At 39.9% G+C, this 24,957-nt stretch overlaps 3 protein-coding genes across 5 annotated transcripts in view; 1 reads left to right on the forward strand and 2 right to left on the reverse strand.

The window, feature by feature from the left end:
• The window catches only part of faf1 (Fas (TNFRSF6) associated factor 1), a 49,793-nt gene extending 44,495 nt beyond the window's left edge, over positions 1-5,298 (reverse strand). Inside the window, exons 1-3 of the mRNA XM_028404616.1 lie at positions 5,239-5,298; positions 3,385-3,453; positions 1,384-1,430 (exon numbers count right to left, since the gene is read on the reverse strand). Of these exons, the coding sequence (XP_028260417.1) occupies positions 1,384-1,430; positions 3,385-3,453; positions 5,239-5,298 (176 nt within the window). The remainder of the gene's footprint in view (positions 1-1,383; positions 1,431-3,384; positions 3,454-5,238) is intronic.
• A 1,109-nt stretch (positions 5,299-6,407) lies between these two features.
• cdkn2c (cyclin-dependent kinase inhibitor 2C (p18, inhibits CDK4)) lies at positions 6,408-10,925 on the forward strand. 3 transcript variants are annotated; one of them, XM_028403823.1, is made up of 5 exons: positions 6,408-6,931; positions 7,055-7,125; positions 7,832-7,964; positions 9,105-9,462; positions 10,197-10,925. In XM_028403823.1, the coding sequence occupies exons 3-5, from the start codon at positions 7,833-7,835 to the stop codon at positions 10,199-10,201; spliced, it is 495 nt and encodes a 164-aa protein (XP_028259624.1). In that variant the 5' UTR covers positions 6,408-6,931; positions 7,055-7,125; position 7,832; the 3' UTR covers positions 10,202-10,925. The 3 variants fall into 3 exon arrangements, with proteins under 3 accessions (XP_028259624.1, XP_028259622.1, XP_028259623.1); XM_028403821.1 differs by having other exon boundaries at positions 6,408-7,125; positions 7,655-7,964; XM_028403822.1 differs by having other exon boundaries at positions 6,408-7,125.
• A 1,803-nt stretch (positions 10,926-12,728) lies between these two features.
• Positions 12,729-24,755, reverse strand: rnf11b (ring finger protein 11b). Its single transcript, XM_028404627.1, has 3 exons — positions 24,207-24,755; positions 15,719-15,888; positions 12,729-15,167 (listed from the first exon to the last, which is right to left on the reverse strand). The coding sequence occupies exons 1-3, from the start codon at positions 24,327-24,329 to the stop codon at positions 14,996-14,998; spliced, it is 465 nt and encodes a 154-aa protein (XP_028260428.1). The 5' UTR covers positions 24,330-24,755; the 3' UTR covers positions 12,729-14,995.
• Positions 24,756-24,957: the final 202 nt, after the last annotated feature.

Below are 24,957 nucleotides of genomic sequence, written 5' to 3' on the forward strand. Positions count from 1 at the left end.
AGGCTAGCAGAATAATTTCAAAATATAACAGACAGACTGTTATCACTAATGTTGCTTTTTAGGTTTTAAGATGTCATATATACAGCATCATATGTAATGTGGTTTACATACAAAAGCAGCAATGCTTTCATCACTGTGCAAAAGCAAAAGGAATAATATGAGAAATCTTGCCAAAATGATTCTCACCATTCGTAAAAGTATTTATTGCAAGATCTTAAAAACTAGTGAAACAGATGTGGAGGACGTTTTCACCTAAACATGGCTCACTAAAGACAGTTAAAATGTCTGTTGTTAATGGATGCAGTTTTCCCGTACCCTCCAAGATTTGACCCCAGAGACCCCAAAACTGCTGACAACTTAACCTACTGTATGGTAGCAAACTGGATACATAAAGTCGCACAGATGAGTCAGCATTTTTGCACAAGAAAATACTTCTTTATGCTCTTAATAACAAGGCAAGCTTCTTCATTTCATCCTCAGACTGCTCAGTGAAGTGGCCACGAGGAGGAAGTGCATTTTAGACAGAAGAGTAGCCGTACCCTCCAACTGGCCCCAGCTCAGGTCACATCATCAGAGTCCGTTTACTGGGCAACACAACCGTACCCATACTAATGCCAGCCACTTAGTAAATATGCTGGCTGCTGGTCACACCGCCTGCCAGCCTCCATTCATAGCGATGTGTGCCCTCGAGAAAGACCTGCAATGTTCTCATGGCCCAAGGGCCTGAACTACTCTACAGCACTTGCATGCATGCGCACACATGCATGCAAGTGTGTACACAAAGTAAAGCAGTTTAACAGAACATCTCCAGTTTGGGAGGGTTTAGATTAGCTCCTTGCATTCATGAGTGTCAACTAACCGTTGAAGGAAAGTGAAGAGCACAAAGCCTTTTTAAAGAAACCTTTTCTATTGAGAAACTGTGTACAACTCCATTCTTGGCAGAAGGTTTCCTTGCAGTTGCAGCCTTTTATATCATTCCTATTAGACAGCATAATAGCAACCATAGCAGGAGCAACAGCCCAGTAGCCTCTACAGTATGCTAGCACTATTTGCTAGTCGTGCATGTATAGGAATTTACAAACAATTTCTCTACAATTGTGTGGTGTTCGATCAGTAATAAATATGACTATAGCAAAGTATTAAACTCAATTATCATTTGGGGGACAATATCAGTTTTATGTTTACTATAACCAGACTTGTGGATTACCATTTCTTGTACATACTAGATGTTTTTGTAAGCTGCATATTTTAATGTGTGATTTGCAGATGTATACAGTACATATAGCTCTCAAGCTGTTGTCAGACATTTTATATGGTCACTCTTTTGTGGCAATAACACAGCAATGCAGTCAGACAGTAAATGTTAGGTGATTTTGTTATTACCTTTGTAAGATCCCATTCTCCTGTGGTATCACTCCATTGATGGCTGCCTGTAAATCCACAAGTACATTTTTTCAATCCAACGCTACATCAATATTTCTACTGCATCAATCACCAATCGATCCTTCTGAACATAAGACTAATCCATGTATTCCATATAAAGTTCAACCTATCATGTTTTTACAATATAATCTCACATCAGAAAATGCATTTTGTCAGAGAGCTTCTTTAAAATTTCTAGATGATAACTACTTATCAGTAACAGGCTATGGAATGTTACATGATCATATTAGCAATTTCAAAACTATAACTAAAATAACAAAAATAACTTAATGACTCAAAGCCTTTTTTAGCTACTTATTTTTCATATCTTGCCTAAAATTTTAATTTTGAATCAAACTGATGAGAAGTTTGCTGTGAAAAGGGTTTTTAAGCAAACGCTTTTAAAACGTGACAGGTTGAATATTCAAGAAGGATGACAGACTAGAACAAAAAGACCTAAAAGAACAAATGTAACCACTCCCAGCTTTACAGTGAGCTTTTGTTGGATAGACAATTGACTTGAATTCATCTAAAGCTCTACACTGCAAAACAAACAAACTAAAGTTGGTCAGCATGTGCTGGTATATTCTATTATTGTTTGTGTGCTGAACGAATGAAAAATCGTACCATCTAAATACCATCTAGTGGCTTTCATCGAACAATGACAGAAAAGCTTCTAATTATTCTAAAAGCAAATGTAAGTCTTACAAAGCAAAGTAAAGTGTTTATATTTTATATTCAGTGCAACATTAGTGGTCACTTTCACAAAGACAATACTTGTTACCATGTTTGGCTTACAGGAACCCTTGAACAGTTACTGTCAATGTCACATAGTATCCATGTCTGCTGTAAAGTGGTACATAGATTATAACATAAACGATGTTATTCTGAGCTACAATAACAACAACAACAAAAAAAAAACATTTTATTTATAACATTGTGGATTAGATTCAAATTTACTTTAATAGAAGTTTTTCATGCCCTCACTGTAGAGCTGACAAGGGCCTGACAAAGTAACTTGAGTTTCATAAAATGCAAGTTTACAGTAGCACATAAGATAGGAAAAAAAATAACCACATGGGATAACATGAGTTGCTTTAAGTCTGGTTTTTGTTTTATATACAGAGTAATCTTCTAGCTGGATTTCTAGCTAATGTGGGCTACTGTATAACGTACAAACTGAGAAGAATAATGGCAGGCAGTGTGTGTGTAAGAGCTGAAAGACAAACTCTGTGTTTGGCTACATATTACTGCCACAATATGACTATTGTGGAGTGTGCTGATGAGCTGTTATCTGATATTTTGCCCCACCAGGAGTAAGAATCAACTTGGCTATGACAAAACACGACATTACAGGAAATGATGAATACAGTACTTTCTACACTCATACCGATGTTATCTCCTAATTAAACTGATAGCAAACAAAGTGCTTCAGGATCTGGGCAGACTACATATCCGCTGCCCTGTTTCTCATTTTAACAAGAAACCCACGCCCACATACACATGCACCCACAGGTTAACTTGTTTTTACAAAAACTAACACCCACTGCAGAGGAACTGCAAGTCATCACATTTACAGCTGCAGTGAGTCCAGTCATCAGTGTCTGTCCTGCTGCCTGCTTTGAACTCCTGCCAACCTCAGTCTAAATATAAACTGACCCTATCCAATATGCATAGCGTGAGTTCATCATGAATTAATACAGGGCATTTTGCCTGGGAACGTTCTTTCTTGCAATGTCTCTCAGCAACACAACGGTCACTCTACCAAGACACATTCTCTCTCACTGTTGCTGGGGTAAGGATGACCTTTCAGCCAGGATGCTGAACAAAAACCACTGGATAAATTGTAGAAAGGATTTAGCCATTACAAAATTTAATGTGTGCTACTGGATGTAAACTGCGCTCTTTAACTTACTCTTGCTCTAAGCCTTTATGTCCAATGCTTGCAGATAATGAACTTACCACTAAATCCCAGTTATTAAGCTCTAACAGAGTGATTGCCTCTGCAATGTTGTCAATTCCAGTGCAAGCCTGTGAAAAGAGGGGGGAAAGAATTACAAGGGGAAAATACATCTGTTTGAAATTCTGCTAGTTCTAGTAGATCTACTCACAAACCAAAAATACATCAAAACAAAAAACAGTCTTTACAACCCACTGATAACCTGGGAGTCCTATAACTTGCAAATAAGTCTAAACAATATGTGTTCTTCATAGCATAAAAGGGTTAACATGTCAAAAGTGGGTCAGGATACACAAGTACAACTGTAGCTTTACTTATTTCTTTGTTTTCTTTTTTTTAATCCTTAAGTGTAAAATAAGGAACACAATCCTAAACCAGTGTCATGTCTTTTTTTAAACTGATCACAGTTAATGTGACAGAAAAACAGGTTTAAAATAACACACAACCAGCATGTCAACAAACTGAAGCTCTGAGGCCTGCAGCTTTTAAAAGCAGTTGTCTTTCATGCAAATAAATGCCTGGCTGAGAGCCAGTGAAATAGCTTCGAAATTGTGGAGAGCTGGTGAGTCCAGGTAACTGGGCCTAAAAACAACAGAGGGAAGTTACGAACAAGCAAAGGCTTATATGGTATTAATGGTATTAATACTTGTAACACTTGTATAGTATTAATGTAGTTGGAGGGGTCCATATTCCAATTTTACTAGTGCAAAGTCACACAGGAAGACTTCTTTTACATTTTAACAATATATACTAATGGAAGGAGCAGGCAACATTGAAACAGATGATACTGTTAGATTTACTTTAAAAACTGGATGAAATACTATGTATTATTTACATTAAGCTTGAGATCCACAGCTACTGAAATCCAGGGCCTTTATATGTAGTAAAAACCTCTACACCTCTACAGAGGAATTTCTGATTTTTATATTTACACTGTTGATGCATGAAACTAAAAAAAATAGAGAAAACAAAATAAAGAGACAGTCCTGACAATATGTTTTTAGTAAGCACACAATATAAAATGCAAGTGGTTAGAGTTAGAAATATTAACTTGTAATTTGTACACATTATGATACTGTATGTGGTTTAAGTAAATCCATTCTGAAGTGTGACTGCCTCCAATAGAAGCTAAACTGAAGTGGATTCTGGTAATCCTGAGTTTTGTTTTAGATGTTGATGACTAAAGGCCAGTCCCGTTTCGAATTATGTACCCACACTCGCCTTAATATCCAAAACAAACGAGTTCAGTAGACTGGGCTTGTGGTTAAACATTACAATAAAGATTTAGATCAGGAAAAGCTTTGTGTTGTTTTAGTATGTCCCTGCCGCATAAACAACATACTAAATCACTGCCAGTTTGACTAGAGATATTTTTCACCGTCAAATCTTGCTCCAATCTATGCTAACAACTTGTTGTCTTCGAGAATGTGACTGTGTCTGAGTGGGGTTTAAAACATTAGCAAAATAACAACAGGCAGTGTGTAAACAAGTTGACAGTTATCGAGAGCGTCGTAGCTGTTTTTGGCTAACTACTGAGATAATCGTTATCTGTCAAGCAACCAAACTTAAATCCAGCAAAACACACAATTTATCCCACTGTTTAGATGGACAGTTTGGGGTACCCGTTATCTATTTTGCGAACTCATAGCTAAATAAGAGTCTTCACATTCAGTTAGCAAGCTGTCAGATTGTTAGCTCAGTGTGCTAACCACAGAAAGCTCAGCTCAGGTCTGCTGTGTAGCATGCTAGTCAGGTCGTGTGTGCTGTTGTTTACAGCGGCCCAGGGCATTTCAACAACGGCAGATATTCCACTACCTAATGAATATAACAATTAGGGAGTTAAAAAGGAGACACACCTGAAAGTCGGCCAGAATCATTTCTCTGTTCATGTTGCTGTCGCCGCTTTCGGAGGCCATGGCAATGACTGGCTAAAAGCAATTCTTCCAGTGGCTCTCGTCGCTTTTTCGCCTCACAGAAGGACACTGACTATTAACAAAACTATTTGCTTTGACGTGGCGACGAGGAAAGGGTTGGCAAATTGCAGTTATTAAACTTTACCGGGATTTTGCGGCTTCTGGTGGACAAAATTCACAAAGTAACGCTACAGTGTTTAGTTATCTCCTATCATTATTGTCAGCTAGTCCATTTGCTTTACGGCTGACGTAAAGCGACCGCAGATGTTGAAAAAGGGTGAAGACGTCAGTTGACTTATTTGTAGCGTCTTTTTTATTGCAGTGGCCTTTAGAAATACGTTAACCTGTTCCTTTTTTCCAAATCGACATGTCCTCTCTTTAAATAAACACATTCATATTAATTAAGTCCTTCGTACTGCACTCTTATATCCCAATATGATATGTGCGTAAACACATACATTAACCCTTGTGCCACCGGATGCATTCTCACTCATGCTATCCAACTGTCAATAAATACATCTCTTTTGGTGAAAACAAAGCACATAACACTTGATGTAGACAGACAACAGCTATGCTTGTGACGATGAACACAACTTCGGAAAGAGAAAAGAACCCCCAATCGGATGCAGCACATGGGTGCATGGGAGCTTCAGCAAATCTTACTTTGTGGGTTTGTATCATGTGGAGAGTTCCATCTCCAAAGGCCAACAAGCACTTAAAATATCAGAAACCTTTCCCCTTTGCATGAACAGCTGATAGGTGGAAGAAAAACTACTTAAACTTTGACTAATGTCCCATGTCTCTCATAAACTGGACAAAAACTTTTATATCACAGGTGCAAATCAGCTTTTTACGCACGGCCACTGCGCACTGTTGGAGCACCACTCTGACATTACTTTATATTTTCCTACATTGTTATCACATTAAGTCTTTTTAATCTATGTTTATTTGATTTGTTTAGTCTCCGTTTCTTAAATCACTCTTGGATTCTGCGACGACGTGGACGCGGCCGACATCATGAGGCAGGCACGCTTCAGTGAATCATTTCACCGCCAGAGGGCAGCATGATAAAATGAAACTGAAAGCTCTTCTCCACAGACTGATGCGGAGTAAGCAATAAAAACTCTTCCTTTGTTTCTGGGAACTATTACAGCCTGTAAGATAAAGCAGAATCCTGAAATCGACCAACACGCTACAACCTAACTGTGGTCACTGGAAGAAAGTCTCCACACTGCATGGATGGATGTGGGCACCTTTCACCGTTAGGTGGCTACATGGCTGTTTTTGTAACTCAAACAGCGTCCCGCGTATTCATTTTCATCCAATCACAATCGCGTTTTGGACAAGTATTTCAAAAAAAATATTCACTGCGCTCAGCTTCACGGGAGAACACATCGCTTCCTACAGCAGGACATACACTTTGAAATAAAGATTTTTGTGTGTGTGACGTCTGAGAGAATATTCTAGAGGAAGTTTGGACGTGTCGCCTTTCCGAAAGACCTGAAAGGACCTGAAAAGGAACAACGGACATCAGATGGGGAGGATACGTTTTCGAATATTAACAGCGATGTGAGGAGTGTCACCTCTCTTTCAGCCGGTGAACGGGATGATCAGGGTGATAACGGAACACAACAAAGTCAGAGACATTTTTTGTGCAAATTATTTTGAATTAAAGCGGGAAGTGACTGCACATCTTTAACGCTTGATGGGTCGATCTGGCGAACCTATTTATCACATGGTTATTTCGTTGCATTCTCAGCCTTCGTCACTTGGAGAGAACGATGGAGCGTGTAGCCCATGGCCTCTGTTGACATTTTAATCTGATTTGAAGTAAGTTGTTAATTTGGTAATTGTGTTTATTTTCATTTTGCATTATTGCCATTGTAATTGTGTCTTACACTGTCACAAACAGAAACCAAATTATTTAGTATAATGCCTCCGCTACAGTAGAATATACTTTAGAGCAGGACTGCGTGTCTAACATTCTCACTAGAAGATCTTAAAGGTCATTTTTTCTCTTATCAGGTCAATTTTAAATTGCAAAATATTATAGGCCTATATATAGTCACTTAAAATGGCGCACTTGCAGCTAAATAATTAGGATGTTATCAAATGCATGAGAGCATATTCTTTAATATAAGGCATGGAAACGCCAAAAAAGTCATCTGACTATTTTAAAGGCCTTTCATTGTTTATTGTATCGAACAGAAGCAAATAAGGAGTTTGACATGGATGGAAAAAAGAAAAAAGGACAAATCTCAGTGCCAGTGCCAATTAAATATTTTTAAATGAATCAAAAAATAATAAGTTTGCATATATTCTAATCCCATAATCCTTTGTTTGATAATTTTTGCACCAGCAAGTATAAGAGCCGTGCCCAGAATGATGTAAGGAGAATGAGGGAGGTGCTTTTTCAAGATACTGTAGGTCCGAGGAGAGAGATTTTCATCATTTCTGTGGGGAAATTCAAGAGAAACAAAGCTTTTTCTGAAACTCTGGATCAAAGGTGTTCTTATTCTTTATTTTTTGCCACAAGAATGGCTGAGGGGTCTCTCTCAGAGCAGCTCTGCAATGCCTCTGCCTGTGGAAAATTATCTGATGTCAGTAATTTACTGGAAAAAGGAGCACAGCCAAACGGATTAAACTGCTTCAGGAGAACTGCACTGCAGGTATGTTGTCAGATTTCCCAATGTTACAGTGAAATGAGTTGAATATTTGTTGTTGTTTTTCTTGACTGTTAGAGGGAGCATGCTTGACTTCCTTATTTTAGCAGCAGGGCCTGTATAAGGCCTAAGCCTTTTATATTCAAAATATACACCAGGTTTTGATTATAAATCTATTAAATTAGCATATTTAAATAGATACAGTTTTAAAATGAAGAAATCTGTGGTTGGAGTTGCTCTTCTGATGATCAGTCAGTGTAGGTAACCTGCAAAGAGCTCAGGCCTCATCCAAGTTATATTTAACAGTTAGCATTTCATTCAAATTACCACACTTGTACAGCTATATCATTTATTAAATAGGCCTGTGTGTGTACATGTAACATCCTGAAACATTGCAAATTTGGCTGGAGGTGTTTTATTTTATTTTTGGTATGACCTAAGCACTTTGACAGTTTAATTCGTAGCTTAACTTTTTACTGAACCTGAGAAAGATGTCATGCACATGTAACAACGTCATTAGTGTCATGACAAAAGAACTGCAGGCTACAACCTGAAATATGATCTCACAGGTTAGAGGGGGTTATCATCAAAATGGTGGACATGAGAAAATGGTGGCTACAGTTTCCAAATTAAATTTTTGCAGGTTTACAAAGAGGTTTTTTTTTTCACAAGGTGGGTGTGTATGTATTATTACTATTACTATATTACATCAGCACAAACAAAAAAGGTCTGTTTGTGTGGGGAATGAGTCTGTGCCTGCAGGCCTTTGAACTCTATGAGCTGGATTTGCATGAGGGATGTTGCATGTTTGTTTTGGCTGTTATAGATATAGGCAGCTCACTAACAACTGGCAGACACTTATATATTAGCCCACAAATATCAGCTAATAATAAAAGCTGGCTCTTAATATTGTTAGTAAAGTAAATCCTATTACATCTGAGTCAACATTTCAAACTCAGCAGCTCTGATGAACCTGATTGTGCCAGTCTTTGCCCTCATTTGACCTCTGTGTGGTCAAAAGTATTGCTGTGCCATGGTCTTAATCTGTATTTGTTATATAATAACTGTTCTTCCTTTCTCCTTCACCTTCCTCACTTGTTTTCCTCCTCCTCCTCCTCCTCCTCTTCTTCTTCTTTCTGTGTCCAGGTGGTGATGCTGGGTCACAGCGAGCTCATTGCAGTTCTCCTGGAGGCCGGAGCAGACCCCAACTTACCGGACCCAGCCTGCGGGCTCACCGTGACGCACGACGCGGCCCGTGAAGGATTTATAGATTCTGTGCGCACGCTGGTAAAACACGGTGCGGATGTAAACCTGCTGGATAACCACGGGAACCTGCCGCTGCACCTGGCCGCCAAGGAGGGCCACCTGGAGGTGGTCCAACTGCTGATAACACGCACCGCGGACCCACAGAGGGCCAACGGGAAGGGATACACCTCCGAGCAGCTCGCCAGCACCCACAGGAAGATGGACACCGCCACGTTCATCAAGGAGTATTTGACCACAAGTAAGTCATCTCCCAATAAAATAAAATAAACTAGCTTCCTGATCACAAATAAAAGAAAGACTAGTAAGCAAATAAAATTAAAAGTTTCAGAAAAAACGGCTGCAGCAGGATTCCTGAAGCGAAATGCGCGCTATATAACAAGTCATTTAGAGCGGACATAAACTGCACTGTCACTGTTATCATGTAGACTAAGACAAAAGATTGTTTTAAGTCATTATTTGTATCTAAATATTTTCTTATAGTATATAGTGTAGCTACAGGCTGAGGCCTCCCCGTGTTTGCTGTGAGTCATAATGAAATTAAATATTGTTAAGTCAGGGTTTTGGTTTGACAGGCTACAGGTTTTATTTAAATAAAGCATTATTTCATTTCGATGCTTCAGCGAGTGCGCTGCCGGCCGGTGATCCCCAAAGATAAGCGCCGTTTTTATACAACTTGAGCCGTGCGCCTGCGCAGCTACACTCTTGTGTTTGCTTGCAGGGCCCACGTAGCTTTCCATAATAGAAACTTTCATAAATAAAATACATTTTAACATATAAAACAGCTGTCCTCGAGAGGATTTGTTTCTTTCACGCCAAAGGTGGGTGAAAAAAAATACATTGTTAACTAACTTGTGATAAAATATATATTTTAATTTAATTCAATGGATCCGAACTACCAAATTAACATAAAACAGTGCGCCTAGATCACTGCATCCCTTGTGACTTTTACTATATATTTACTTCTTTCTTCAGACTAGAGGAGAGCGGTGAAGATGGAGGAGGACTGTGATCTGTGCATGCTTCTACATTCCTGCGTGTGTGTGGGCTGTTTTTCTATAACAGTTAATTCTATAATCTCGCTGCTACAACACAGTTTTGTCTTTTTGCGTTAGTGAAGATAAACATTCTGCACAAGGACTCTTCTCATCACTTTGTTTTATTATCATTATTATTTTTAAACGAGGCCATGGCTGTGTTGAACTACGCCGACATGGAATGTGTTTGTGACTTGAAGTCTTTCTTTCTTTGAATGCGGGGCAGTCCAGACCTGCTGTGCAAGCATTCAGCCAAATGAATACCCCTGTGACGATTTCAAAGCTGAACATTGTAATTAGGCTTTATCATGGTTGAGTAATGCATTGTTTATAGGAGTGTCTAACCGCTGTGTGTGTGTGTGTATAACAGGCTAAGTTATTAGACACACTCACTGTAGGTTATGTTCAAATGTTTTAGTTTCAATTTTGCAGCCTCCTGGTCAACAACACGTAGTAATACAGGTTTCAAAATGAATAAAAATGTTAATATTTCAGATGATGACTGAGTTGTTACAAAATGTGATTTAGTTTCTCCAAACTAAAGCCTGGCAAACATAGCAGCACTACAGAAACAAAAGGATGTCAATATATCACACTGCCATTTTTTTCTAAGTATTACTCTTTCTGCCTTCTTTTACAGATTGTTAATGTGAATGTAAAAAACATATAGAGCTTTTATTGATTTATAACATAATAAAGTGCATGCAGCAATGAATCCCTGCTTGTGTTTTTTTCCAGGAACACACAGAGGGTGTGACACTGACACTGTCTGTTGTTTTAATAACATTTTCTAAGTTAAGTACATTTTATTTCTCACACTGCTATTAATGTGTTAACTTAACTAACTAAATTAGCTTGTTACACTTTAACCTGTAGGGTTCCAGGACAGGAAGCCCTTTCAAGGTGACTGCTAAATGAAGACTTTGTGGAGTTTCCGTCTTAGTGTATATCAAGCTTAGTAAGGATAAACATGCTAATGGCAGAATGTTATTGCTATGTTATTTTTTAAACAAAATTTGATATTTATTTCTAATAAACAGAATATTTTCAATTTAATTTATTAAGTCTATAGATCAGAGCGTGCTCAGGCACCAACTGCATCTGGACCCCGGGTCCTCTCCTCATGTTTTAAAAAGAAAAACTAACTGACTTAAAGCCACTGTAAGTAAATAATTTTCTTTAAAATGTGAAATAATATGTAGTAATTATTTATGACAATAAGCACACATTGAGTTCTGATTCTGATATATACACTGCTCAAAATAATAAAAAATAAAAGGGAACACTAACATAACACATCCTAGATCTGGATAAATACTCCAGTTGAAAATCTTCATTCATTACATAGTGGAATACGTTGAGAACAAAATAACATAAAAATGATGTAAATCAAAATTATTAACCCATGGAAGTCTAGATTTGGAACCATAATCAATATGAAAGTGAAAAGCCACATCCAGGCTGATCCAACTTGAGTGGAAGTTTTTCAAGACAAGTAAAAATGAGGCTCAGTACTGTGTGGCCTCCACGTCCCTGTATGACCTCCCCACAATGCCTGGGCATGCTCCTGATGAAGCAGAGGACGTGGGCCTGAGGGATCTCCTCCCAGACCACACCATTACTGACCCACCGCCAAACCGGTCATGCTGGAGGGTGTTGCAGAAAGCAGAACGTTCTACATGGTGTCTCCAGTCACGTCTGTCACATGTGCTCATGACGAGCACAGGGCACCAATGGTGAATTTGCCATGTTAAGCTGTAAGGAGTAAGCAGTTTGAGCAGAAACATGCATATTAGTGGCCTGTTGGAGGTCATGTTGCAGGGCTCTGGCAGTGCTCCTCCTGTTCCTCCTTGCACAAAGGAGGAGGTAGCGGTCCTGCTGCTGGGTTTTTACCCTCCTACGGCCCCCTCCACATCTCCTGGTGTACTGGCCTGTCTCCTGGCATCTCCTCCATGCTCTGGACACTGTGCTGACAGACACAGCAAACCTTCTTGCCACAGCTCTCATTGATGTGCCATTTGGAATTAGCTGCACCACCTGAGCAGCTTGTGTGGGTTGTAGACACCGCCTCATGCTACCTCTAGGGGTGAGAGCACTGACAAAATGCAAAAGTGATCAAACATCAGGCAGAAAGGATGAGAGCAGAGAAATGGTCTGAGGTCAGCACCTGCAGAACCTCTCCTTTATTGGGGCTGTCTTAATAACTGCCTCTCATTTCCACCTGTTGTCTGTTCCATTTGCACAACAGAGCTGAAACTGATTCACAATCAGTGTTGCTTCCTAACTGGACAGGCTGATTTCACACAAGTGTTACCGACTTGGAGTTACATTGTGTTCTTTAAGTGTTCCCTTTATTTTTTGAGCAGTGCATATATACACAAACCAAGAGCCTTGTGTATCACATGTATTACACAATATTCTTTTTCTTGTGTTCAAACAGGAAATACAACACACCCACTGGCAGTTATGCTGTGTTGTAATGTCCATTTATTATTTACCTTTAGTACATAGCATATGCATATTTATGCTTACAAACAAGGAAAGGTTTAACAAGCATCCATGAACAAACGCACAACACACATACTGCATTCACATATGAGAAAACCTTGCCATTTAATCTTGAATGAGTAAAAAAAACACCATTCTCCTATTAGTCCTGCTAATTTGGTTATTTTTGTCTCTCCAGAGGCTCAAAATTTGGGCAGCTGTCCCACTGGCAATGACTATCAATCACTATGCACTGTCAATGACGCTGTTCATGAAATGACTGGGAATGTGGGAGGCACATAAAACAGGATGTGAACACTTTTAGTGGAATTGATCATTGTTTCAGGACCTGTGGAAGACGTGCACAGACACAATGACGTGGGTCAACTTTCCCCACAGTTTCCGGTGCAACACAGAATCAATTAGGTCTGCAAAAATGCATTTGTATACAAAAAAAACTTGTCACACCTCAGATTACACAATGCACAAAGGTAATGTGACAGAAATTTAAATCCAAACACTAGGATGCACACTGATTTTGTGAGTGTTGTTTTAAGTATCTAAATCATCAACCTCTGATTCATTACAGCTAACCAGACTTTACTCACATTTTAGCAGCTGATACTAAACCTTTCATGTGTAACCTAAGGCCATGAAGCTCCTCCTTAATGATGGAGGACAATGTACAACATAAATAGGTAAGTACGTTAAAGTACTGTGCAAAAACTAAGGTGCTGACTGCCACCAACCAATACTTCACACACACACACACACACGGAGGAACACACACAGATCACTAAAGGCATGTTTTCAAACTGTGTTGGATCTGCATCATGCTCACTATGCAAGGTGGGGCTCGAATGATTAACCATTCAGTCATTGACGGACACATCCCCATGCCAAATGTTACCACAGAGAAGGAGAACTGAGCATTGGTAACTCTTTGTGCTTTTAACATAAACCAGGTGACCTGGGCAATACATATTTTAAAATGTAGCATCATTTACACTTAGGCCTCATTAAGTGATGCCAGCCGTTTTAATGTTTTGGATTTGTATCTTCTGATTTTACCTGTAAAACACAAAACTCAGATGTTATTCAGTATTTAGTTTGGCTCCTGTCTCCATGTCTCCTGTAATAAATTAACCTCTGGTCTACACATTACAAATCAATGAGGATGTTCATAAGCACATCGGATATTTCAGATCGACGTGATATTTAATGGTTGTCTCAGCACAAGTCTGACAAAAGAGTGCAAATACGGGATCTATTTTCTGTCAGTGGTTTAACTCGCCTGCCTGTGCTTTGGCCAGTAACATGCCATGGCCAGTGAAAGTCATGAGGAGTCAACAGTCCAGTGGGTAACTATCATCATTAGTGATGAAAGCACACACTCCATTTCCTTTTTTCATGTTTATATTGTAGGTAAACCTGGTTCATCGGAGCCCTTATGCTGACTGACAAAACATAGAGAACAGATTTCACAAATCCACAGCACAATCAATCAATCCAACAACCAGTTTGAGTTTTTCTAGGAAAGATCTGTACAGAGAGAGACACCTCCAGGCTTGAATGTTGAAGAGCGGGCTGCCAAAGAGTCTTAGGTCCATGTCTGGCTCTTTTGTCCTTTAAAGCACATATCCGCATTTCTAATAGTTTTTTACAGCAGATACGACTGAGCACGCTCTTGTCTGGTAGCTGTCTTGCAGCGTGATATTATAGTAATCAGGCATCAGGAGTCCAACAAACACAAAGGTCAAGTCCTTCCATCTGCGTTTTGTCACAGCCTCATTTCAATAACGAGGAGGAAGTAAAGCAAGTGTGTACTCTTGTGTGCATATTTCATGTATTTAAAAGCACAATCATCATCCATCCCCTTTCACTTCCCTTTACCCTCTCCGTCCAAACTCCCCCAACTGTCAGCTCCTGTCTTTCACTTCTTCTGTGGATCTTTCTGCTCGTCCTTACCAACGGCTCTCTTCATTCCTCCCATCCTTGCCCAGATGTAATCCTGTCCACCAGGCCGACTACGGGGAACTGTGGCATACACACACACAGACATACACACACTCATGCATGTACACACAAACACGCAGAATTTCTCCCATTTACATGATCATTGCTTTGATATCACCATCTTTACTAATCCAGGATATTAGTCAGCAAGATGGAACTTGTGTGTATTTCCACTTGTGTGCATATTCTGTTTGTGTGTGTGTATATGTGCAAGTGTGTTTATGGGTGTTTGTGTCAGTTGGTCTCGTAGTAGGAAAGCAGTGCCGCATCCACAGGCTCCATGCAGGAGGGGCAGGTGAAGGATCTCATCAGCCATTCGTCTATACAGTCCATGTGGTAGATGTGCATGCAGGGCAGGAACCGGATGGGGTCTCCATACACAAAGTCCATCATACAGATGACGCACCTGCAGAAGTGAACCCAGACTATCAATATTATGGACAGCACAAAATATGCAAGAAACAATAAAAGAGAAGTGAAAGCACAGATACAACAGCAGGAACACTTTGGTGAGTGATGGTCAGCAGATGCCTAAATATTTGTAGCAAAAATCCAACAAGCATTTCTTAATGGACTCTGAAAACATTTTCCTTATATTATGGCATTTGCAAAACAATTGAATACTTACATTTAGACTTAATATAATAAAAAATAAATAATTAAATATCAGTATTCTGAGGTGGTGCAGAGCTGCTTTGTACTTGCAGAGACAGCTACTAAGGGTTGCTGTGCTGCATTAGTCAGGTTGTTTGCTTCTTTGTTTATTATTTTTATTATTGCAGGGACAGTGCATATTAATAAACATTTCTGTAAATATGCCGTTCCTGGACAGATGTTAAAAGATTAAGCGACTTAAGTATGTGTAGCATTAAATGCAGGTTTCGGTTACAGATGGACAGTGTACTGACCAGTGGGCCCGCACTACGCTTTAGATTTGTGTGAGTGATTTCTACTCACTCTCTGATCTTCTTCTCAGAGCCATCCCTCCCTGGGTCATACACGCCCTTCGGGAGGTGGTGGATGAGTCCGATGCGTTGGGCAATGCGGACCTGCTCCTCTTCGGTCAGCTGAGTGGCCAGTCTGGTTTGGCTGGGCGTTGGATGGTACACAGGCACATGGATCTGCTCCTACAGAGAGACAGGACAAAATATACACCTTAATAATGACAAAACATGGAAATAGTAGGTTGGTAAAAGGTCATGAAAGCAAGGACTTACTCATAAAGATATTCATTTTTATTATTAACGTAGAGTAATTACAGTGTATCTCTTAGCTTAGAGGCAGGAATTCACACTGAAAGTTCTCAGTTTCAAATTCTTTGTTGATTTTAAACAGCCTGTGGGATTGAAATGACTGTAATATTGACAATAAGTCAGTCAAGTCAGCACCTTGTTGTGTGGATAATAATGTCAGGCAGTAGATGGTACTGTTTCCCCACACCTTATCCTGAGTAGCAAGTGAGGCAGATGAAGTGAATCTTATTTGTTGGTATGACACATACACGAGTCACTGAGTACTCAAATTCAATTTCACAGAAGTCAGTTTAAAGTGCAAATAAAAGGTGAACCCAGGCAAAACCCTCTCTCAATACATCTCCTGTCACATCTGACTTTCCTGGGAAATTTTCTAACAACGGGTTTATGTGAACTACCATAAGATGCCATTGTTCAAAGTGTGGAAATTTGCTGCTGACATTACTCAAATTTCAAAGCAGCCAAAGCCTCCCTGTCTCTCAGCACTTTGGTCAACAGTAATGTCTTTCATTATGTTTATAAACAACCACAAGTAACCACAAGTAAAAGAGTAAAGTGTGGTGAAAGTAACATCAGATCAAAGTGACTAATCCGGTTTTAACATAGGAGTCATAATATTTACCATCTCCCATCGTTTCCTGTATATTGTTTCAACAACTGAGGACAAGAACGACTCATGACATTTAAGATTAGAATTCTTAAAAAACAGCACACAAAAGAGAAAATCTTAAATACAAAAATATAACTTGTTAGACCACAAAAAGAAACAATAAAGGGTGTGTAGTAGAATACAGAGGTTTTCATGAAATAGCCTCATTTTAAGAGTTGTGGTAACATTTTTCAACAGAATACCAATTCCTATGTGATGCATTCAAGGGCTATTGGAAAGTTAGAGTCACATGATTCATTACACTGTGTACAGTTTTGGATTATGGTGAATGGTATAATATTTTTAGGCGAATATGCATTTCAAACCCAGCAGCAGTGTTTAGAGGATTTATTCTCTCATACATATTAAAGTAAAACAGCAGTGGTAAGTAGGAGTGCTAAGCAGAGTTTTACTATATCTTTTCTTCTTCGTGTAACCCTTATATATGAGATGAAGCACATTGCACTATAACTCTGAAGCGACCTTCACTCTTAACTCTACTTTCTATTCACTCAACTGACTAACTCTGCAGTCTGCATGTCTTCCTCCTCCCACTTCCTCTCTCCTCTATCCTTATACGTCTTTATACACTCAGCACAGTAGTTTGTGGTGTGAATAATAGTTCCTCCTCTTTCTCCCCGAACCCACATAAAAGCCATCTCATGCTCCTACTACTACTTTGTGCTAAACCTTCACATCAGGAAGCTGAAAAGATTCAACAGCCAGGTCACAAATTAGGCTAAGTCCACTCTAATGCCATTAAGTGAGCTCTACCAATACAACAGTGTATCCACACTCCACTGATGACCTTTTGACACAAAGCAACGCACACACAAAGATAGAGAGAGAAAAAGAAACCAATCTGACACACATGAAAAAAAACTTAGAAGACAGCATGTAATTTATGACACAACATGCTTGTTCTTCCTGTACAAAAAATGCAAAGTAACTACTACTCTCTTTTTTTGGCTGAATGTTAACAGGCAGGGTTTAAGTCAATTCAAAAACAACCAGTAAAAGCTGCATAATGACTGGTTGTTACTCACTGTATCACGAGAGTATATGCTGCTCTATAAGACAAGGCTGCCTGTCCAAAGGCACTGGTATTGCACAGTTCTGCTAAACAGGCCTGGTAGGTGTTCTGAGTGACTGTCCTCTACAGACTCAATCCCTGAACTGCAAACTTCCTATTGGCTAGTTTCTATTCTAAATAAGGTTAGGCACCAGCTTTCGTCACTGATATCAGCCTGCTCTGATTGGCTATTTCTTTTAGACCCGCTCTGATTTGTTGTTTTTTAGCTGTTTAAAAAGCAATAAAACAAACTAAATAGAGAGATATGAATATTTGATTTTGATTTGGAGGTTAACAAAGATTGTTCTCCGGCCATATACTTTAAGTTGCATTGTGATAAAGACCCCTAACTTTGTAGAATCCAACAACATTTCTGAAGTATTTTTGGTATGGTGTGTAGCTGGAGTGCAAACTGCTAAGAATTATGTATATTCGAAACTTCTTTCACAGTGTTTTGTCATTTCCAAACAGATACAGAAAAAATTAACTCTTTTTTTTTTTATAATGGGATGACACTAGATTATCAATCGGAGAGTTGTGACCTGAAAACCACTACCCTTTTAATGTTGACTAGGTTTTAAGGGATGAATATAAAAGCTAGCAAACCTTGCCGTAGTGCAGCATTTTAACACGAGTCAGCATAATATCAGTCGTTGAGGCTGTCTACATCGTGCCTGCATCCATGTCAAAAAGGGACAGCAGCCAGGCGACAAGAATAAAAGCTACAGACAGGGCCTCAGAGGGGGGCAGCAGCTGTAGGCTCAGTGTTAGCAGCAGTCAGCAGTGTAATTGTTGTCATGTGCCTTTCCCATTTAATGCATGGCATGTCAGCTGAGCTGTGACAACTGTTCATTAAGTGACCTCAGGGTGACCAGAAGGATGACAGCCAAAGAGAGAGGGAAACACAAGGGGTTGGTGAGGGTAAAAGGGTAAACTAAGGGGGGGTGTTGGAGGTTGGGGGCTGGCTGGGCTGAAGAAACTGTCAGCCTGCCAGGCCCAAGCTGCTAATAGTGAGCAAGGTGAAAATAACAGGTAACAAGGAGGGAAAGCTGAGGCATTCCTTTTAAGAAAAGCTTTATCTTCCATCATCCAACTATAATTTAAAGACATTCGGAGGAAAGAAAGAGTGGGCGAATGAAAGAAAGATGCACTCTCAACCCACAAGTTCAATAACAAGCTATAGCTTCAGGAGTGAGTACATGCACAAATAGAACTTAAATACTCAGCAGCCCAGAGCCAGATGTGTGTAACAAAAAGGTTTAGATATGTGCAAAACCTCCTCTTCAATGGCAACAGTAATAAATAATGTGTGACAGTAAAATTACTTGACTGCCTTTACTGTCAAAACAAAACTACTGTGGTTACTGAAAACTCCTGGCTCCTGGAAGCATACTATTCATACAGACAAACCAGATCCACCCAGGCAGGTAGTGGATTATGCACATGCTAGAAATGAGCTGTAATATTTAAACTACTGACATGACCTTGCAATTAAAAAGTAACATCTTGCTAAGCTTCAGTCATATCTAGGGCAGGAAATATCCACTTGTGCAACCTAAGCAGTGTCAGTATACACTTAAAGGGAAGCAAAACCTGAAACATGAAGCGTTTGCAGACCCTGAAATCTTAGCTCTCTATCTAGAGACTGCAGAGTAACAAAACCTTTGAACAAGACCTGCAGACACCTGCACACAATGCAGCCAACAATGCACATAGGCAGCATGGACAACAATGGGAGGAGAAGGAGAAGCATGGACATTAGGATCCCACAGGATGTGTTTGCTGGTGTGATAACAAGAAAAGCTTAGGGTTTGGCGCTAACTGTATGTGAATATCACATTACTTCATCAGAATAGGAAGTCGGGGCATTAGTGCAGGCTACTGACCCTGGTATATGTGACACACACAGCTGCTCTGTACACACAGAAAGGTGGATAATGATGAGATCTAAACTGTAAGCAGCAGAGCCAGGAGAAGGAGAAGTGGGGACACTCTTTAATTTACACATACATTATTAGTTATTATACACAATTGGTTGGAATTAGCGTTATCTTTAAGTCAATTTAACCTCATAACATCTGAAATCAGAATGAGTAGGTCAGCTCCATACTTCCAATGAATCTAACTTATTCAATATTCCAAACACCATACATTGTCGTGTTATTTTTTGCTGGTACTGAGCACACTACCAAAAGATGTGAGATGTGTGCACTCATGTAAATTAATTAGATGAGTTTACTATTAGAAATAGTCAGGGGAAAGACAAGATTTGAGTGGTGGCTAAAGCCTGACACTTACAGTAAGCACTCAGGAAAAGCAACTACCATGTGGCTGTGTCTAGGGCAAAGCCCACAGACTGTATCACTGACCTGCAGTACAATGACTTGTTTGTCAGCTTTGCCCTCTCCACCTTCCACTGTTTCTGTTACCATATTAGGACAAGAGACTGTAGGTAATCCGTCAAGGGGGGGGGGGGGGGGGGGGTGTTCTGTATGTGTGCCTAAACAAGCACCGACATCTTATCTGAATGAATCATACCTGTGGTAAGGGCAGAAGCACCTTAGTTATCCAACACAGTATGGTTGTAAACATGAGTAGAAGGTTGCATTTTTTTCCTGCCTGTCCTGACTGTAACAATGGCAGTTAACAGCAGCAAAACCTGATTCTAAATATTTTGGCACATTTACAAATGTATTCTTCTCACCTATAAAACAAGAATGATTTTACTAACTGGTATTCTACCATGCAAATGTTTCATGTCCCACAGATCCCCTCAGCCTAAAATTGCAACAAAAACAATTCAAAATCATCCCAGCTTTTTTTAATCTCTTATGTTTTCTCTCATCTCCACTCCAGGGTTGACAGCTAATCAGAAACCTTCTCCAAAGAAAACTTTCTTTCCTTGTTTCCTCTGTCCAACCCTAATGAGCTGAAAACAAACTGCTGACCGCAGGCCCTCTCATCCTGACAGCAATAAAGGTGGTTGACAATACAATGTTTGTGTGTATCTACAACAGTAAGGAGCGTGTGGCCTTGTCTTTGGCCTGCTTCATTCTTTACCTTTGAAGGTCATGCTGCTACAAAGTCACAGAACTGTACTGAGTGAGAAGTGACCATACTAATGGAACAGCAGTTGCCTTTTCAGTGTGAACAATTCAATTCTGCTTCGGTAAGACCTGATGGATACATCTCTACCTCCTTCTATGAGAGAGACCAGCGGCGAATGCAATTATGTCATTATATACATATTTTAAAAAAGCAATAACTCCAACTACACATTAATTAAACATTAAAAAATTAGTAGGAAGGTGTAGTGTCAGTTTTTAGAAGTCATGGGAGGAAAAAGTATTCACGAAATGATGAATGATTATCATAATAATGCCGTTCACTTTGACTATATATATATCACGGCTTTGGCTCTAACAACATCCATCTCTGAGGAAGAGATATAATAAGCCCCACCAGGGAGCCACAAGCACACACAAAGTCTTAAACACACTGGGATGCCTTATCTCCTGCAGCCCAGTCCCGTAGCGATGAGTCAGCACCCGTCTCACCAGCTGCCGTCCAAATCACCACACTCAACACACAATGTGTCGTATGTCAAATACATGACTGCACACAAACACACAAGCTTAACACCTTAACGGCTGATATCTGCACCTCCCTCTGCCATGTTGCCTCCCCCAGCTGATATAAAACAAACACTGATGTGGACTGGCTCATGCTGAATCTTTTTGATGAGACATTAAATGGCACACTAGCCTATAAGTGGTTGGCTCAGAGAACTGATCTCATCCACTTAGCTTTCAACACCCATTCATCTGCCCCTCACCCATCCTAAGGTTAGAGGCAGCGTCTGTACAAACTGCCAGGCAGTGGTGCAGAGTCAAGCTGAGCCTTCTCAGGTAGCTTCTAATCAGCCTGTGAAATACATTCTGAAACTTTGATAACTCCACGATTTCCTCTTTTTATCACCATCTCTAACTGCTGTGTCACTGAAGCTGGACACTGCTACCTGTTACAGTGGCAGACATCCAGATTGTTAGTATACAGTACATAAGACTACAGGCCAATAGAAATGTTTCAGAATCAGAATCAGATTCAGAAATACTTTATTGATCCCCGGGGGGGGATCAATAAAGTACTGATACTGAATAAAGTACTGATTTAATACTGCCCTTGGTTTTGAGACACTGGCACAAACAGCAATATCAATAATTTATCTACTCCTGTTTTGTATTGTATTTTTAATGTGCTGGAGTAGTTTTCAATCCGGCTTCCTCCCACATTCTAAAGATGTGCTTGTTAGGTTAATTGGTGACTCTAAATTGCCCGTAGGTGTAAGTGTGAATGGTTGTTTGTCTGTATGTTGCCCTGTAATGGACTGGTGACCTGTCCAGGGTGTACCCATATATAGCTGGGATAGGCTCCAGCCTCCTATGACCCTGCACTGCAGGACGAAGCGGGTTCAGATAATGGATGGATGGAGTAGTTTTTTAAACCTTATCAACAAATGAGAGCTCAGTTTAATTTCAAAAAAGGCTAAAAAGAGGCTTGTGTAAACTAAGCCTCTTTTTGGATTTTTGCTTTGTATTTTACTAACAAGCTTGCCGGCATCGATTTTTGCATTAAAACTTACCCTGTGTGGAGGACAGACCTCCAGTCAGTGTCTAGAGTGATTTACATTTAATTTACATACAGCCCTCAATAGCAAACCGAGCCAAACTTAGTTGCAAATAGAGTATTGTGGAGAATTTAGTCCCTTTTCTAAAACACACACAGCAAAGTGTGTCAATCTAAACTTTGACCACACAACAAAAAAATGTGCACTCTGTTCTTAGGCTGGGTTCAAATGGTGAAGGTGCTGATTACTGTGGTCACCAGGGAGAAGCTGGCAGGTCTGAAAGACTTCTTTATAAGTAGGTTTTAACTAGTTGGTTAACCCTCTTGTGAAATTAAGCATGTTTTGCACACAACCTCAACACAGCGGATAGCTTAGTCAGAGCTTCTACATAAATGTGCCATTTATGTCATCGTTCCTTCTGTGATAGTATAGCTGACTTATTTGACCTGACTACACGCTGGAGTATGCCAGACATGGCAAACTTGTAGCAACATGACGCTGTTCTTCACAAGAAATGACAAAGCTTAAAAACTAGACATTGAATGTGTCTTTGTTCATTGTGTGTGCCTTTAGAGTTGTTGCCATGTTTGCATTGAGGTCGGTGTTCTGATAACCTGGGTGTTTAACGCTGTAGTAATTTAGAACACTTCAGAAATACCCTGGTGCTACATAAAAAATTTGACTAATCACTGTAAATATCCAAATCCATAATTTGAAAAAGAAAAGCATCTATGTGATTTCACCTGTAAAATGAAATAACAACAAAAAAAACATAAGGGAAATTTTCCACTGTATGTGGTGAAAGCAGATTAACATGGAAAACTGATGATCCGCTTTAATGATGTCTCAGAAAATGTTTAATTTGTGTTTCATAATATTTCAGTTTAAAATATAACTACAATGTGAATGCTGCAGCTGCTTTTCACATAATAAACAAGTGCATATTTTAAGTTTGTAGTTATGTAAACTACAACATAACACAGCATTTGACAATAAGAGCACACATGTACTGGGCTGACATTGCCTTCAGGTTCCCATGCTGTAAAACACCTATCTTAAATTTATAGATAAGGTTTGGCTTAACCTAGAAACTTGAAAACTCTATGGCAAAGCCTTACATAACACATACCAGCTGCCCCCATCACACAAAATCACACAAAAAAATCTGTAACTTCAATCACCACATATTTACAGTTACAGTATGACCTTGCCTGTTTGTTGATGATCTAATTCAGGAAATAGGGCCAAACAAAGCTGCTGCCCTGGAGGGGATTAGTCAGTGAAGGAGTTGAGAAAGAAAGTTACGAAAGTCACTTGCAAAACTGCAAAACTCCTCTCTCTACATGGAGGGCCGAGGTATGGGCCAAGTACAGTAAAGGAGCAGTTCAAGTGAACTACAAGACATAACATGTGTGTGTTGTCTCTTCGAATATTGTACATAGTTCTGTGTTTGGATAAAGACTAAAGCAAATCAGGCAGATTTATATCAGTGCAGGATGAATTCCAGTATGACTTCACGGAGACGATAGACAGAGACACCGGCGGATATAACAAAGCGGATTATTGTCAGTGCTGCGCAGGGACAGGGTCAGTAGATTAGGTTGCTGCCTATGGGTGATGTTAGTTTTGTAAGCAGCTGATCCAGCCTCACACACTGGTTGTCTAGTTTCTGAGTCTCTTCTCCGACATCTACTTACAAGGCAGACACGTCCAAAAAGGGCTGGTAAACAGGGCCAGAGCTGTCATACATCACCTAAACATTATGTATGTAACGCACTCTGGTTAACTATAACTGAGCCTTTGCAGGTTTTGTAAAGATGTAAATTATGTTAGTTTAAAGTTACCTGATAGGGGGGCGGTGGCTCCTGGTCTGGGTCAGCACCGTCTCCGTAGCTGGCACGGTCTGACTGTGATTCATGTAGCAAAGAAATATCATCCGAGGTGGGAGATTTCAGACAGTTTCCCATCTCCTTCCTCTTCAATTAAACTCCCCTCTTTTGTCGATGTCGCTTTTACTAACGGAGGATTTCACTAGTCTCCGTTACGTTTAATGTCAGCAGAGCAGAAGGCGACGAGAGGGCGTTTTTCCATACACAGCTGATGAATCTCCCCTCCCAGACGACGAGAGGGCTGCTCAGCTCAACAATAACAAAACATCCCTCGGCTAGCAGCTAGCTACACAAAGAGCTAGCCTGCTAACACCAGCTAGCACTTGGAAGGGAGCATCTACTCGTTTAACTACAAAATCACGACTGAAACAACCTCCCGGAAACCTGTGCCGGCGGGCGCAATGAGGCGGAGGAAATAATAATATGACTCATTTAAGATGACAAAGCTATTCGCAGTTGTACTGACTGAAACCTCTCTGGATGTCAGGGACTTTCCAGTTTGCAAGCAGCTGCCGAACAGCGACAAAGGTGATGATGTAGCAACACGAAGCCCCGCCCCGTCGGGCCATGAACCAATGAGCTTTCACATACATTCAGGATGCTCTTGTTGAGAACCAATCAGATCAATGATTACCTCGCTTTTCGCTGAAAACATAAACACAGAGCTAAAAACGATTATTGAAGCTTTGTAATATACATATCAGGT

Source organism: Parambassis ranga, chromosome 4 (assembly GCF_900634625.1).
Source record: "Parambassis ranga chromosome 4, fParRan2.1, whole genome shotgun sequence".
Lineage (NCBI taxonomy): Eukaryota > Metazoa > Chordata > Actinopteri > Ambassidae > Parambassis > Parambassis ranga.

Coding starts and splice junctions, on each gene's coding strand:
- cdkn2c (XM_028403821.1), top strand. CDS start 7,692: ATGAGGGAGGTGCTTTTTCAAGATACTGTAGGTCCGAGGAGAGAGATT. Junction 7,965..9,104: donor TCAGGAGAACTGCACTGCAG/GTATGTTGTCAG, acceptor TTCTGTGTCCAG/GTGGTGATGCTGGGTCACAG.
- rnf11b (XM_028404627.1), bottom strand. CDS start 24,329: ATGGGAAACTGTCTGAAATCTCCCACCTCGGATGATATTTCTTTGCTA. Junction 15,889..24,206: donor AGCCACCGCCCCCCTATCAG/GTAACTTTAAAC, acceptor GTCTCTCTGTAG/GAGCAGATCCATGTGCCTGT. Junction 15,168..15,718: donor TCTGAGAAGAAGATCAGAGA/GTGAGTAGAAAT, acceptor TCACTTCTGCAG/GTGCGTCATCTGTATGATGG.